This window comes from Chlamydotis macqueenii, chromosome 1, assembly GCF_036417535.1.
Source record: "Chlamydotis macqueenii isolate bChlMac1 chromosome 1, bChlMac1.mat, whole genome shotgun sequence".
Classification (NCBI taxonomy): domain Eukaryota; kingdom Metazoa; phylum Chordata; class Aves; order Otidiformes; family Otididae; genus Chlamydotis; species Chlamydotis macqueenii.
Window position 1 is genome coordinate 152698118 of NC_141556.1, and position 14676 is coordinate 152712793.

Genomic DNA, 14676 nt, shown 5'->3' on the forward strand with positions numbered 1-14676 from the left:
TTAAAGCTCATTTATTTTGTTTCTGGGAAACGTAACTTTTCTTTCCTGGAAGTTGGTCATGTAGCCACTTGCGTCTTGGTTTGTACATCTCTAAATACCTCTGGAAACTTACATCGATATTCCTTTGGGAATTTATGACTTAGCTGTAGTCTGTCTTACAGTCCATTTTTTCAAAGCAGAGATATTGTTCAATAACATTTGCTAAGTAATAGAATTACTTACTCCTTGAAGTTTTATTATATCAAGTGGTCAGTCAACACCCTATTGTTTTGGTCATTTTTATCTTTGTGTCACTTTAATTTGTTCTTGTTTATGTTTCCTTTACTGTCCTTTTGGGACTGGCAAATTTAAAACAGATTTCAGAGAAGTGAGCTATTCTTTTTGTCCAAAACGGATATGATGAAATTTCTGTTTCTTAAATTGTAGAATCATAGAATGGTTTGGGTTGGAAGGGACCTTTAAAGATCATCTAGTCCAGCCTTCCTGCAGTTGTAGTTGCTTTGTATTATGTATGTGTGCTGCTACACAAGTAAATGAGAACTGCCGAAAGAGCATTGGATGTTGGTAAGCAGGGACCTCAACAGGCTGTCTAGATCAGTATGGGAAGGATTGACTGTATTTTATAGAGTTTCTGAAATAATAATCTGCTCTTAAAATGAGGAGGGGAAGAGAAACCTCTGGAGATGCAGCAACCGTTACACTCTGAAACTTTCTCCCAATGCCTAACTTCAAATGCCCTTTGTTCATGTTAATCCTCTTTGTATACTGCTTGCACTGGATACACAGAACAGATTATTCTCTTTGCAGCTATCTTTTAGGTATTCAAAACTAATACCTCTACCTTGAGGTTTCCTTTCTTTTGACCAACTAGGTTTTTCAGTCTTCTAAAGTCTTGCTTTCTAGACCACTCTTGGCTGCTGTTCTCTGGATTTTCACTCCAAGTAAATGTTGACTTAGAATATTGTAGCGTGGAATGAAATTACCCTGATCTAGCCTAATGATTTTTCTGATTCTGTAATATTTTGACTTACTCTTCCAAATTTTATGTAATCCAGCTGTATCCATTTATGAAATTAGTCCTTCTGTAATAGTTTCTAAATATTTTTTTCATCTCATTTTTCCAGCAAATAAGTTGCAGTGATCCAGGAAGCAAACTGGGCTTTGTTCTTTTTCTTTGCTTGAGCTGGAGTGAGTTGTTCTTCACTTCGTCAGAGTTTCAATAGAGTCAGGTCTATTAATCTTCTAAATTCTTACTCTGGTGGCTGGTCTGTTTCTGGATTTTTAAGTAATGAACCTGTCTAAACCACTGAAGCCAAGAAACAAAAATTCAATTTTCTGACCAGTTGGATCTGTCTGGAAAGGTGAAAAAAAACTGATGAAAGATTTATTGGCATCTTTCACTTCACAGTCTGGTTTTGTCATTCCTAGCCCTCTTATCTCCACTCTTACGCCCTTACTTAGAGTTCCCCTGTATTTCTAAGCACAGACATACTATATGTTTGTGTAAAGGCATGCAGTACTTTTCCAAATTAAACCTCTACATCTCTACATGTGCTACCTGATTTCATTTATAATCTCTTTGATGCCTTAGAATATTCAAAATCCAGTGCCATTCTCTCATGCTAGTCTTGGTCCAAATAACAAAGCAAGTCCCATCACTTATGATGTCACACACTTTGAAAAGAGAAACAAACCAGAAAAAAAAAGTATAAGCAAAGCATAACTAAGTATAGCATCTTTATCTATCTATCTATCTTTTTCTATATATGTATATATTTTATTGTTAGGAAGAACAGTGATGTTGTTGTTACCTTAGAAACCAGAATGCCATGGACAATTTCCAAGTCATGTTAAGTTTGTTTTGAGTATTTGATCTTTTGCTGAAGTTCTAGCAATAGATTGCAGAGTAAACTGCAGAAGGTGATAAAATTCAAAGCTTAAATTAGTCTGAAGTTCATGTAAAGATCAGATACTTCAGACTACTTAAGAATAAAGCATTTTGAGAATTTTAAATAGGAAGATGTTTTTCGTAAGGCACATAGTATATTGATTTTATTTAGAAGTGTATTGTCTCCCAAATTTTGCTTAGAAGCCAGATATATGTGCGCAAAGTTAAGTTAGTTTAAAACTAAGATTGATAACTAATTTCTTAATGGAAATTTGCTAAGTGTATGTTTTCTCTCATCACCAACAGATAGATAGTAAGGGCAGCAGCAGCAGCAAGCTAGCTTGATGAATGAGTGTAATTCAGTTTCTTTGTGTTGTACAGCTTGAGAAATGCCAGTGGCCTGACAGCAGCAGACCTTGCACATACCCAGGGCTTCCAAGAATGTGCCCAGTTTCTCTTGAACCTCCAGAACTGTCACCTGAATCATTTCTATAGCAATGGCACCTTAAATGGGGTTCATCAGAATGCAGGTCCCAATCCATTCAGTAGTGGGACAAGTCGAAAGAGATCCTTTGAAGATACGGAGTCTGCTGGAGTAAAGAAGGCTAGAACAGAAGGTGAGACCCCCAGAGGTAAAAGGGATGGGGTTATACTGATAAAGGAAAATAAATATTTTAAAGCCTTTCAGAGTGGATGTTGAGTGTTATTGACAAATTCATGTACATATCTCAATTACATACTAATACAAGAAGCAGGTTAATACAATTTTTTCATGCCACAAGATCCTGATTCTCCCTGTCATCATCTTGGTGTGTTCAGAAATTTCTGTTTCCAGAGAGCGCTAAAGTTACATGATGCCGAGAATAATACCTGCAGGAGCTGAAATTAGCTTCTACTCCTTCCTCAATTTCTTCTTCTTCAGGACAGCCAAATAATGTTGTGTTAATTCACAAAGATGCCTGGATGTTCTAATGGTAATTTTGCACTTCAGGATTTGTTTACAATTCAAAAACTGTTTGCTAGGTGAGATTAAAGAAAGAAATGTAATGCAAAAAGGGTTCTTAAATTGAGAGGAATTATGTCTGATATTAAGTTAATGTACCTCAAGTTCCAAGGGGAACTGATACCTTACTGGAGGATGTAAGACTAGAATGAACCTTAAGGATTCCTGTTCAGCCTTGTACATTGAGGATACTGCTCCTTCCTCTGCCAGCAACGATACAATGGTACAACCTTGAAGATAATTTTTGATGGCTACATGAAGAAATATTTTTTTTTACATCTTATAAACATCGTGAATAACATGATAGAGAATATCCTCTTGCCCCTTTCTGGTGTCATCCTATTATTAAAAATAATGCAGCATTCTGCACTCAAACCTGTTTTCTTTTTCCTGTCTCTAGCATCAGGAAAGGGACTTTGTAGGCCTTAATTGAAGACATTTTCTTCAGTTAATGTTTGCGTTGTGCTAACAGATGTGACTTTCAGTGAGACAACTAAAATGGGCTCAAACAGTGATTAATTCCAGATAACAAGAAGGGAAATGAGACCAAACCAATGTTACTAAGTATGACACGGACGACATAAATTACATCAATATGAACAGTCTGTAGTATTTGCTTTAGTACTTGCTATCCAGCTGCCATTTCAACTATACTAGGAGCAGTGGACTTCGTGGCGTACTCCATAGCTGATCATGACCTGGATATTTTACTTCATGTAGTTAGTATAAGCTATAAATAATTTCATGGTGGAGTAGAGTGCCTATGCAATTAAAGGCAAGACTGCTTTTCAGGAATAAAGTCCTTAAGTAGCTACATAGAATGCGAAAACCTACACAGTATCCAGGTGGGGACACAGCTAGGGAAAGATGTCTTCAGTGCATTCATGTTCTGTTAACAGGAGGTGCTGCTGGAAGTCAAAGATCTTTTGAAGAACTGTTCCTTCTGAATGTTCAGCAGTCTCTCTTAGTTTCAGAAATGTTAGAGAAGCAGAGTAGGTAATTTTTGAAATTTTTACCAGTATGACTTCTTAAGACCTTTGCAAACAAAGCCAAAAGCTTTGCTGCATTTGCCTGAAGGTTTTTATAGTAACTAGGAGATGCACCCTGGCTGTGGAAGCTGAAGTTTCTAATCTGATGTGTGTGCCCTCAAAGATGCCAGCATCAGTAATATGTAGAAAGGCTGTTGGAGTGAGAATGAATCACTGTTCTTCAGGCACTTTGTAGGCAACAGAGATGAGTAATGAGAAGTTATCAGTACATCTTTGTGCTTAGCTAGCGTTTTTACAAAACAAACCAAATTTTGTGGTGATTTTGCCCTAACCAAAATCGTACTGGTCAGTTATCCTTCAAAGGCTATTTGCACAAGAGATTCCTGATGTTCAGAGAGAGTGCAGGCAACCTGTATTTGCAGGGAAGAGTCTGATTTTGATGGCCATACCCCAAATTAGAGCAATTACTGCTTTGAAAAGACCTACATATCAGCAGGTACCGTATATGCCCCTGTAAGCAGTAGAGTTGGAAGAAGATAAATACTTCACCTGTGATTCGCCCTTTGTCCTGCAGTTGCTAAACTGGGCAGTGGGGGTGTGTTACGTACATGTAATTTTGCTTATGTGAACACACACACGTGTCTGCTATCGAGCACATAGTATTAAAAAAACCTTTCATCTCAAAATTAAGCACCACCGATACACAATATGCTATGATACAAACTAATTGCTCTCTTCAAATGTAATACAAAAATAAGTTCCAAAAGCTGAAGCTGAACTTAACAAAGGTAAATCAGTGTCCACTTTCAGAATGTACACCAACTAGTTTTTACTTTTGATGTAGAAGCATTAGCTGGGCTTTATGTCCATTTTTCTGAGATCGGTTCCAGAAATTTGACCCTGGTTCCTGGGCTGGTTGGTGGAGGATGGTGCAAATACAATGATGAGGCACACCAGGCTAGCTGGTCACACAGATGTGTTCATGGCAGCCCTGATCCTATCCCCTCTGGTTCATGTCCCTGGGCAGGTTGCCTTCTGCACCGAGCTGTGCATGCTACCAGTATCACAGGCCTCAGCATGGCTGCTTGTAGGTGTTCTTTGAAGAGGAAGGGATGGAGGCATTGCCAGATGTGCCCTTGAATTGGCCAGCATGAAACTGTACCTCTGCACTCTGGGTAACTAGAAAAAATGCCTTTCCTGGTTTAGGGTAATTTGAAGCCCACTGATCCAAGGGTCCCTGATCTTCTTTAAGCCTTGAGTGGTCTCTTTGGCCCTGCAACACTTCAGCTACTCTTAAGGTTCTTTTAAAATACGTAGTTTACGAAAATTTCTGTTGTGCCCAAGGTGATGAGAGCTGACTTGGAGTCTGCTAAAGTAGCCCTTTACAACATGACACAGTAAGAGCGTGTGCAGCCTATATAGAAAGGTGTGTTGGTGTGAGAGCAGTGTCTCGGGTGGTAGGTATAAGAGGTAGTGAAGTCAAGCCCATCTTGCTTATTAAAGCATTTCCCACAGCAGTCTAACCACTTGCCAGCTTTTCTCTGAAGAGAGAGCTCTTTGTGCAGCTCTTGAAGGGATCCCTGGAGCAGTCTGGTGTGAATAGGGGATGGGCTACTGGGAACTGGCTCTTGGTCATGAAAGAGGAAGCAATTGAGATTGACCGTAGACGTTTGAGAGAGAGACTGCTTTTTATCTGTCGGGCACGTTAGCTGTAAATCGTAAATATGAGTAACTTAAATTGCTCCCTATTCAATCTGTTAGTATATCAGACTAATAGTTTGATATGTAGGTGCAAGGTCTGATAGGTACACTAGTAAATCTCCGTTTTGAGGGGTTAAAATTAATGTGCAAGTACTTCGTGTTTACTTATTCTGCATTTAGAATCTCAAAGATGTCGGAAGCTCTCAGATGTGAAGAATTTACTTTGTGAAAAGCTTTTGTTTTAATAAAAAAATTGTTGGATGAGTTTTCAAGTCTTCACCAGTGACTAAGTAACTTTTTTTTTTTATCAGCTTACAGCTTTGATGGCTTGGTACCAATGATGAATGGAGGAGTTGAGGACGATGCTGACAATATGCACGTTGATAGAGAGTTTGCTGTTGTATCAGGTGGGAGTGGACAGTTTCCTGTTAACAACAACATTCAAATGGTTGAAGACACCAAACAACAGGAGAGTACTTCTGTTGGACCAAAAGAAATTGAAATATACACTGTTTCTGCAATGCAGACTCCTTGTCGTTGCAAGAATCAATATGCATTTTATTTTTAATTTAAGTATAAAACTTAGTCCTTTAGTTTTGCACATTGTTGTCTAGAGTCTTGAAAACAATTGTATTGCTGTAACATCCATTATACTGGGGATTCAGTAGGGATCTAAAATTAGCTGGGTCATGCATTATATTGTAACAGTGAAAGAGAAAGTTTATTAGTAGTTTATTTCAGATAAACAGAAATCCACAATGGCTGTTTCTCTTTTAACCTGAGGCTTGTATTGTGTTGTGCCTTGCTTTTAGTAGCTATAATTTCAGGTTAAAAGAAATCCAGAAATAATTTAAATTATTCATTTAATTTCCATTAAATAGATTTAATTGCTAATAAGACTTGGTAGGGAAACATATCCTAGTGCTTATATAGGTTTGAAAATAACATAAGTTACAACTAAACTATATTCAAATTAGTTCAGTGTATACTATAAAGAATACTCTAGACATAGCACATGTTCAGAATTTGTTTGGACACAGTGATTTAAGTGCAGGATCCTGCTGTGGGATTTTTTATGTAAGTAATAGCCTGGACGTCACAGGTCTTAAACTAATATTTGGAACTAATGCACTTGGGAAAACAGTTTTTGTGTTTTGTACCGATCTTCATGAAACAGTCAAAATGTTACTAGTATTAGTGAAAATTAATTAATTAAGGTTTTTGAGGGCTGCTTAATCAAGATGCTTTTGGTAAGCCCAAGATGTGTATAGAGTTTTGATTGAAACTGTCTTCAGTCAGCTTTTGCCATGCACTTTCTAAGTAAAGGCATGGAGTCACTATGATAGTGCATTATTATATTCAGAAATTAATTTCTTTATTTGTTCTGTGATAAATATGTTTATGCTTTGTACCACAGATCAGATTTGCCAAAGGGAATGATAATTGATAGATATTTTAATATATTAGGAATAAGTATATATACATATATATATATATAAAAAATCAGTACTTTAAAAGTAAACTATGATATATTCCAGTGATAGTACTAAGTGTTCTTATTTATGGAAAAAAAATGATTGTCTTTCATAAATATACTCCATTACCATAGGTGCTAACTTTAACAAATAATAATGTTCTACAATTATCACTAGAACTATTCATTACCTACTTTTGCATATTCACTAACAATAGTGCCATTTTAATTAAATTTTACTTGGCAAAGCCAGCCTATAAGGATTTATTTTTAAACAGTTAAAATTTTGCACTTTTCAGTTAATAAACACTATATTAAATTCCTTCTGTGCGTTTTCATCACTGAAATACTAGTTTTGATGCCTTGATGGGTTTGGGGTTTTTTTTCCACTTTCGGTAAGAATTTCTGGTTAGTGAGTACAGCTTGTTTTAACTCATACAGGGACTAAATAGGAAACTCCAGTTAGTACATCCAGGGAGTTACATATGGAACACATTTCTTGGCATTACGTATTGCTGTATGTGAAGTATCAGTATCATAACCCATATTTCAAATAATATCCATGCAAAGGACTAATAGAGAACCAAATCTTCCGAATCTTCCTTGTCAAACAGTGGTACTCACTATGTGTCACTTAAACAGGAACCCAATGTTTTACAAATGTGGGAAGTTTCCAACGGATTTAGTGGCTTGAATTGGAGATACGCAGTTAATGCAATCCTGTTTTGCACATTGATTTATGCATTCACATATACATAAACATATGTGCATGTATCTGAGGATACTAACTGAGTGTAAAATCTTTAAATGTCACCATATAGGTCTGTAGTTTCTACGTTTGCCTTGCTGGTCTTTACCAATTAGATGTAAATTTTAGAGGTGCTTTACCAGTAGGCATATTTAAGGCAGAATATGTCACCCGTTTTTTGTACTAGTACTTTGAGTACCACTGCAGAAACGTACATTTCGGACATACTGATAAAATCTGTTTCTGTAAGTAAAAACTATTGTACTAATTACTAAATTCAAAGGAAAAATTGCTTTAAAACAGTTGTCAGCGGGTTTTGCATGCACGTTTTTAGAATTTTGTTTCTTACTACTGATCTTTTTTAGTCTTCTGTGCACTCTGCTGTTGCTATTGTATGGCATTTTGCACGTGGATTGTACAGATGTTATTATAAACTTACCGTTAAATACAAACCTGCCGATTATGTTATCTAGCAAGCTGCTAGATAAATTGAAGTACTTTCTGAATAAAGGAACTTTGAAACATTTTATATTAGCACCTGAACATAACATTTCTTTGTTTGACCTATTTCAGTGTATACTGTACTGTGAGAGTTGCCACTAAAAAGAAAAAAAAAGAGAGCCATGCATAAATTACAGCTGAAAAATAAAAATCCCAACCCTTCACCCTCTCACAGATACTCAGTTCTTGTTATGCCCATCATCTTTCATCCCAAAAGAGCGTTACAACTAAGGTGGAAAGATGCCTTTTATTCCACCTTTCAAAACACTGTCCAGAACGATGTCTGCTACACTTATTTCATGCAGTTAAATGAAAAAAATAATCAGAAATTCACGTTGTCTTCACAAAGATTAATATAGGCATATTTACACATTGAATGTAGATAAATAGTTGTATTTTCAACATCATAATCCATGCTACAGGCTTACTGGTCAGCTCTCATTGCTTTGAACTGCCTATGTTGCTATAAATAAAGGGTAGATTTATTTTCAAAGCTGTGTATGGAAACTTTTTTTTTTAAATAAGTGGAGTATAGTGGAGACATTTTGATGCATTTCGATTTATTCGTAATTGTTGGTGACAGGTGTATTTCTTAATGCAGATATGAATAGCAGTAGCTCCATATTGAATGCACTGACAAATGGATGTGCCATCAATGGGCATTTGGATTTCACCGCCGCACAACAGCTCAGTGGGATGGATGCCAGGCGTGAGGAGTGTTTAATGTTAACATCTAACGGAATAATTCCTGGAATAACTTCTCCCAGTAGGCATCGCATTCATACCAGTAACGGCACCGAGGAACCAGAAAAAGCCATGAATAATTCCACTGATATGTGTGGATCTCTACACCTGAATGGGAGCCCAAGTAGCTGTGTTTCTAACCGGCCCTCGTGGGTGGAAGACCCTGGAGATACTTTGCACTATGGACACTATCATGGGTTTGGGGATACTGCTGAAAGCATCCCCGAGCTCAGTAGTGTTGTGGAGCATTCCAATTCCGTCAAGGTTGAACAGAGATACGACAATACTGTCCTAGGCACAATGTATTTGTATCACGGTTCCTAGACGAATGACCTTTCTATGAAACGCATATTGAAATTGCTACCAAATGAATCTGAGGGGACAAGGTCCTCGCATTAAATAGCATTACATTTGAAGATTGCAACTTACTGCTATTTTTACACTTTGTTTATATGAAAAGTAAACCTTTAATTTGACAGCCTTATACAATAGTTGTAGTTTGTTGCATGTATGGGGCTTATTTAGTGATAAAATAGGTGCTGTTATGATGGAATGTTTATTATTTTTGGTTTTTTATTATGGAATGTTCTGGTTTTGTAATTTTTTTATTTCTAAGCTTGTGAACACTATCTTTCCCTTTTTAGAGCTGTTTTCCCTTTTATTAAAACAATGTTTAACTGAATTTTGTGAAGAAAATGTTACGTATGTGCATCACTTAGAAGTAAAGATTTTTCTTTTCCGTATCTTCTGCTGAAGCTATGGTAGCAATATCAATGCCAGCTATCACTATGCAAGGTTGAAAGTGGCAATCTTCTGGAGCTTCTCTGACCTTATAGTTTGTACATTTGTTTGGTATAATTAGATGTTCATCTTCAGATTTTTTGAGCAAGCTGTTTAAAAATGCAGAGACAAAATTGGAAGAGGTTACTGTTTCACTTTCTGTAGCGTAGAAGTGCTTTTCATTGTTGCTGGGCTTTTTGCATTATAGGGTGGGGAAGTAGGCTGCCGTTGTTCAGTCGCAGTTGGGTGTGCCTCAGGTTAGCTCTGAATTTGTGGTGGTTTTCTTTGGCTTCTCTCCTTTATATGTGCGCTTGATATTTTACCATAGCTCACAGACCAGAGGCATGTTGGCACTGTTCTGCTTTGTACGCAGTTTAAAATTGCTGTTACTTGTTAGAGAATTTGCCAAGTCAAAATATTTGAGTTTGACTGTCTTGGATATACATTTATTGTCCTTTTTTTTTAACATATGCTTTGAAAATGTAATGTTGTGTACTCTTTGGGCTAGGCTCACAGAAAATACATTGTATTTAAAGCTTAATACACAAATCAAAATTCATATAAGTGCACTATATGAGCACTAATAATATAAGTTGCTGCTTTGTGTTATGATAAGTGAAGAGTGGGGAAGAATATGGTAAATGAGATAAGCCCTCTGAATTGTGTTGATTTTTTTGTTCTTGTTTTGTTTAAAAAGGGACCTTTGCAAATTGGATTTTAAAAAAAATAAACATACTACATTGTATCTGAATATTTTGATTAGACATTATTATTTTATTGGCAATTTGAGCAAGTCTTTAATAGTTTTAAAATCATATTTCTCCATAATCTTTCTCAGCACAACTGTGGAATTTCTTTATTTCGTCAGTACATGGAAGCAAATGGGAACAGCGCGGTAATCAGTCCTTGATTGGATTACAGAAAAACATACTGGATATTCTGTGTATGAAGGTTGTAGCAGCCTTGAACTGCAAAACTGGTTAAGATACTGGCTGTCTGATTTTCATGAGAGTTGTAGGCTCCTCTGAACGTTTCTAGGCAAAATGCTATGGACTACAGAGAAGTCAGGGTTTTAAATAGACTTCATGTGGTTCCCTGTCTACATACAAGACACAGCGTATTCAAATTTAGAGCAGAACTGAAAACTCACTGGTCCTTTTGCAAATTGTTGGCCAGACCAGCAAAACTCCTCAGTGCGTTCTGGAGACAAACAAGACCGTTAATGAAAGCTGAATCTCACTCGAGACAAGCTGTTCCTGGCACGCATGTAACCGCTTGCTTGCGCTCAAACAACAGCATCCAGGCCCTGTTCTTAGAAGATTTAATTTGCTGACGCAGCGCCCCAAGGCATGTGTGCCCTTGCCATTATGCTAAAGTTGTTGTAGCATTTGGTTTGGGGATCTTTTTAGTATTTGCAGAGCTCGCTGCATACGCTTTCTTGCGCTTCTTCAAATAAATCAAAGCAGCTCGTAATTGTAATAAGCACTGCTGTTTTACGTACATAGCTATAAACTGATCCCTAAAGGATTTTCTTTGGGTAGCAACTAATTTTGCATGTGTCTGTTCTGGTGGTAAAATTTTAGGTACATAATTTTAGCATGACAAGATCTATGCTGTGTTCATAAGGCACGATTTTAAAAAAATGTACATTCAGGTTTTATTCACTTGCTTTTCACATCTTTTCACCTAAAAATACCTTGGAAGACACTGTATTTCAAATTCAAAGAAAGAACTTACTGCTTTATTTTTAAAAAGTACTTCTACGCATCTGTGTTCAGCCTCATGATTTCGAGGTCTGTGTCTGTTGTCAGGCCCCACGGGAGCTAAGTATTAAATTATAATTAAATGTACAAGACCAGTGAAGGCCATATGATACAGACGTGCTGCTTGGGTTTGCTGGGTAGCTTCTTTTACTGCTGATGTTGCAAAAGATAGAAGTCCGTGACAGAGTATGCCTCAGCCAGGAGCTGAGATGTCTGATTCTTGAAGCATTAAATAATGATTTTGTAAGAATTCTGAGACTGCCTTTTTACAGGTGCTTTTTGAGACAATACGTGTACTTACAGCAAAGGCCATTTACAGTCTTATTTTTAAATTATTCCGTGAATCTTCCATAGACTGTGAAATAGGGAGTCACGGAATCGCAGCATGGTTGAGGTTGGTGGATACATACCCAAGTGTATGCGTGTCGTTATGAACCCACACCACCCTCAGGGGGAGGGAAAAAGTTACATTTAATTGGAATTTCCTAATTTTCAATTTGTCTTGTCATTTCAGATACATGTGAGCAATAAAACTGTCAGAGTAACGAAGCTAACAGATGCAGCTGCACTTCTGGGGGGCAAGCTGCTGAGTTACTGGGGGAAGAACTTGCCTTGTCAGGCGCGGAGTGAATTCTACCAGGTGGAGCTGTGTCCTTCCATATGTAACTACCGATGACACAGAGGCAATGTTTTTAAATATCTTGCTACTGAAACACGGAGGACTTCCCTGCTTTTGCTGTGTTAGACCAGCTGATGTCGTTTAAGAAGCCTGCTGGGGCTCACAAGCCCTCTTCAGGCCTGTGTTATGAAGTTTCGGATTCTGCTAGCAGACAGCAGCGCTCAGCCGTTTTGATTACGCTGTGCTCTGCAATTTCTGAAAATCTTGCTGTTTTTAAAACACTTGGAGTTAATCTCTCACAAGTTTTGTTGTTGTTGTTGTAGTTTAGCAAGGGCAATGATGTTGTAGGACTGTTAGTACTCGGTCCTTTTGTCCGAGTCTAGAATTTTCAAGGTTTTTATCAACCCGATGTTTTAGGTGATGCTTTGTCTTAACCGTTATCCGGGTTCTGGGAATGGTTCTCTGACACTAAGGTTTACTCTCCATCTGCCTAGCTTTAACTTGCTAGCACTACCATGAACTTCACATGGAATACACTAACCAATTACTCTCATCTTTCTCCTCATTATCTCTTTGGTTGAGATTCAATTTTATCTGAATTTTCAATTGAATTATTTTTGGCTTATGTAGATGTTTTTGCACTAATTCCCCTCAAATGTAGCTTCTCTCCTATATTGTTTTTCAAAACCATCTGCAAATTTTGGCAGAGATATAAATAAGTACAGATTCAGGCAGTATTTTGATATGGAATATATCTCTGACCAAGTAGTTGAAGTTTGGCAATGTTGGAGGAGGGAAAAGAAGAAAGTTAGAAAGTTCTTTCAGGAAAGTGTTACACAATTCATACATGGTTATAGTTTTTAATATTTTTTAAAATTGATCCCCTGATTCCAGATAAAATATTAGCCTAAACCTCTAACAGTTGAGATATATATTATATTTGAGATATGGATTAGATTAAGATGAGATGCTACTCAGCTTCCAGACCCATTGCAAATGCTTTCAGGCCCTGTGAACTTTTCTGAACGTTGGTCTTTGTCCTGGTTTCGGCTGAGGTAGAGTTAATTTTCTTCTTAGAAGCTGGTGAAGTGCTGTGTTTTGAATTGAATATGAGAACAGTGCTGATAACACGCAGATGTTTTAGTTGTTGCTAAGCAGTGCTTATACTAAGTCAAGGACTTCTCATGCCCTGCTGGCGAGGAGGCTGGAGGGGCACAAGAAGCTGGGAGGGGGCACAGCCAGGACAGCTGACCCAAACTGGCCAAAGGGATATTCCGTATCACAGGGCATCGTGCTCAGCATATAAACTGGGGGGAGCTGGCCGGGGGGGCAGCGGCTGCTGCTCAGGGTCAGGCTGGGCATCAGTCAGTGGGTGGTGAGCAATTGTTTTACATTTTCATCACTTGTAGTTCTTGGGTTTTATATCTCTCTCTTCTTGTTATTTTCCCTTTTCATTGGTATTACTATTATTATTATATCTTATTTAATTTTTTTAACTGCTCTTGTCTCAACCCACAAATTTTACGGTTTTTTTTCCGATTCGGTCCCCCATCCCACTGGGTGGGGGGATGAGCGAACGGCTGTGTGGTGTTCAGCTGCCTGCTGTGTTGAACCACAACGGTCTTGCACCTGACTGTGATCAAATCCTGACCCTTGTTCACACTCACATGCCGGAAGCTAGCAAAAGGCTCTCTGTAAGTCTATTTTACTAAAATTCTTTAACAAATCGTCATCCTTCTACAGTCTGAAATTGAACCCCAACTTTAGAGAGAAGTTATAAATCACTATGGAGCTTCAGCCATTCAGATTGCAAAAGTAAGACATCCAAAAGAGCTGCCTCACAACACATCAAAAATCCTGAGCACAAAACAAACTTAGAATGAAAAAGGAATCCTTGCTGTCCCGTATGCTAGAACCAACCTACGGTACAAGCTTTTATCAGTAACATACTGCATGAAAAAAAAAAAAAAGAACAAAAACCAAAAAAACCCAAAACAAAAAAACCCAAAACAAAACAAAAATAACCGCTTCTCTGGCATTCTGATAAATTAATATCCTTGTTATTTGCCTCTGACTCTCAAGTATGGCTTCATGTAAAGCTCCAGCTAAAATGAATTTCTTGATGCTCCAGGGGGGAAGTCCTAGACACCTTGGTTTGGGGGCAGGTGAGCTGGGGATGATGTAGTGTTGCAAATTTCCTACAGGACTGAAAAGAGAGGAAGGGCAGGGGAAGCTTCCTGTGTTCTGGGCAGCACTGAGAGCTCCAGTGATCCTGCTGTGACAGGGAGGGGAAGGGGCACCCTGGCAGCATCCCCACCTCACTGCTGCCGCTGGCCCGGGAGACACAGGTCCACGGGGCAGGAAATCATTGAGACTCAGCTGAACCAAGAAAAGGGGAAAAAAAAAATAGTCTTGTGTAAGCAGGGTTTACTATTCCTGGAAACTGGTAACTACATTTCTGCTACA

General features: G+C 37.9%; 1 protein-coding gene across 1 annotated transcript in view; it reads left to right on the forward strand.

Annotated features, from left to right (window-relative positions):
• Positions 1 to 10579, forward strand: part of ANKRD10 (ankyrin repeat domain 10) — a 38243-nt gene extending 27664 nt beyond the window's left edge. Inside the window, exons 4-6 of the mRNA XM_086770502.1 lie at positions 2270 to 2505; positions 5893 to 5988; positions 8906 to 10579. Coding sequence (XP_086626628.1) covers positions 2270 to 2505; positions 5893 to 5988; positions 8906 to 9372 — 799 coding nt within the window. The 3' untranslated portion in view covers positions 9373 to 10579. The remainder of the gene's footprint in view (positions 1 to 2269; positions 2506 to 5892; positions 5989 to 8905) is intronic.
• Positions 10580 to 14676: the final 4097 nt, after the last annotated feature.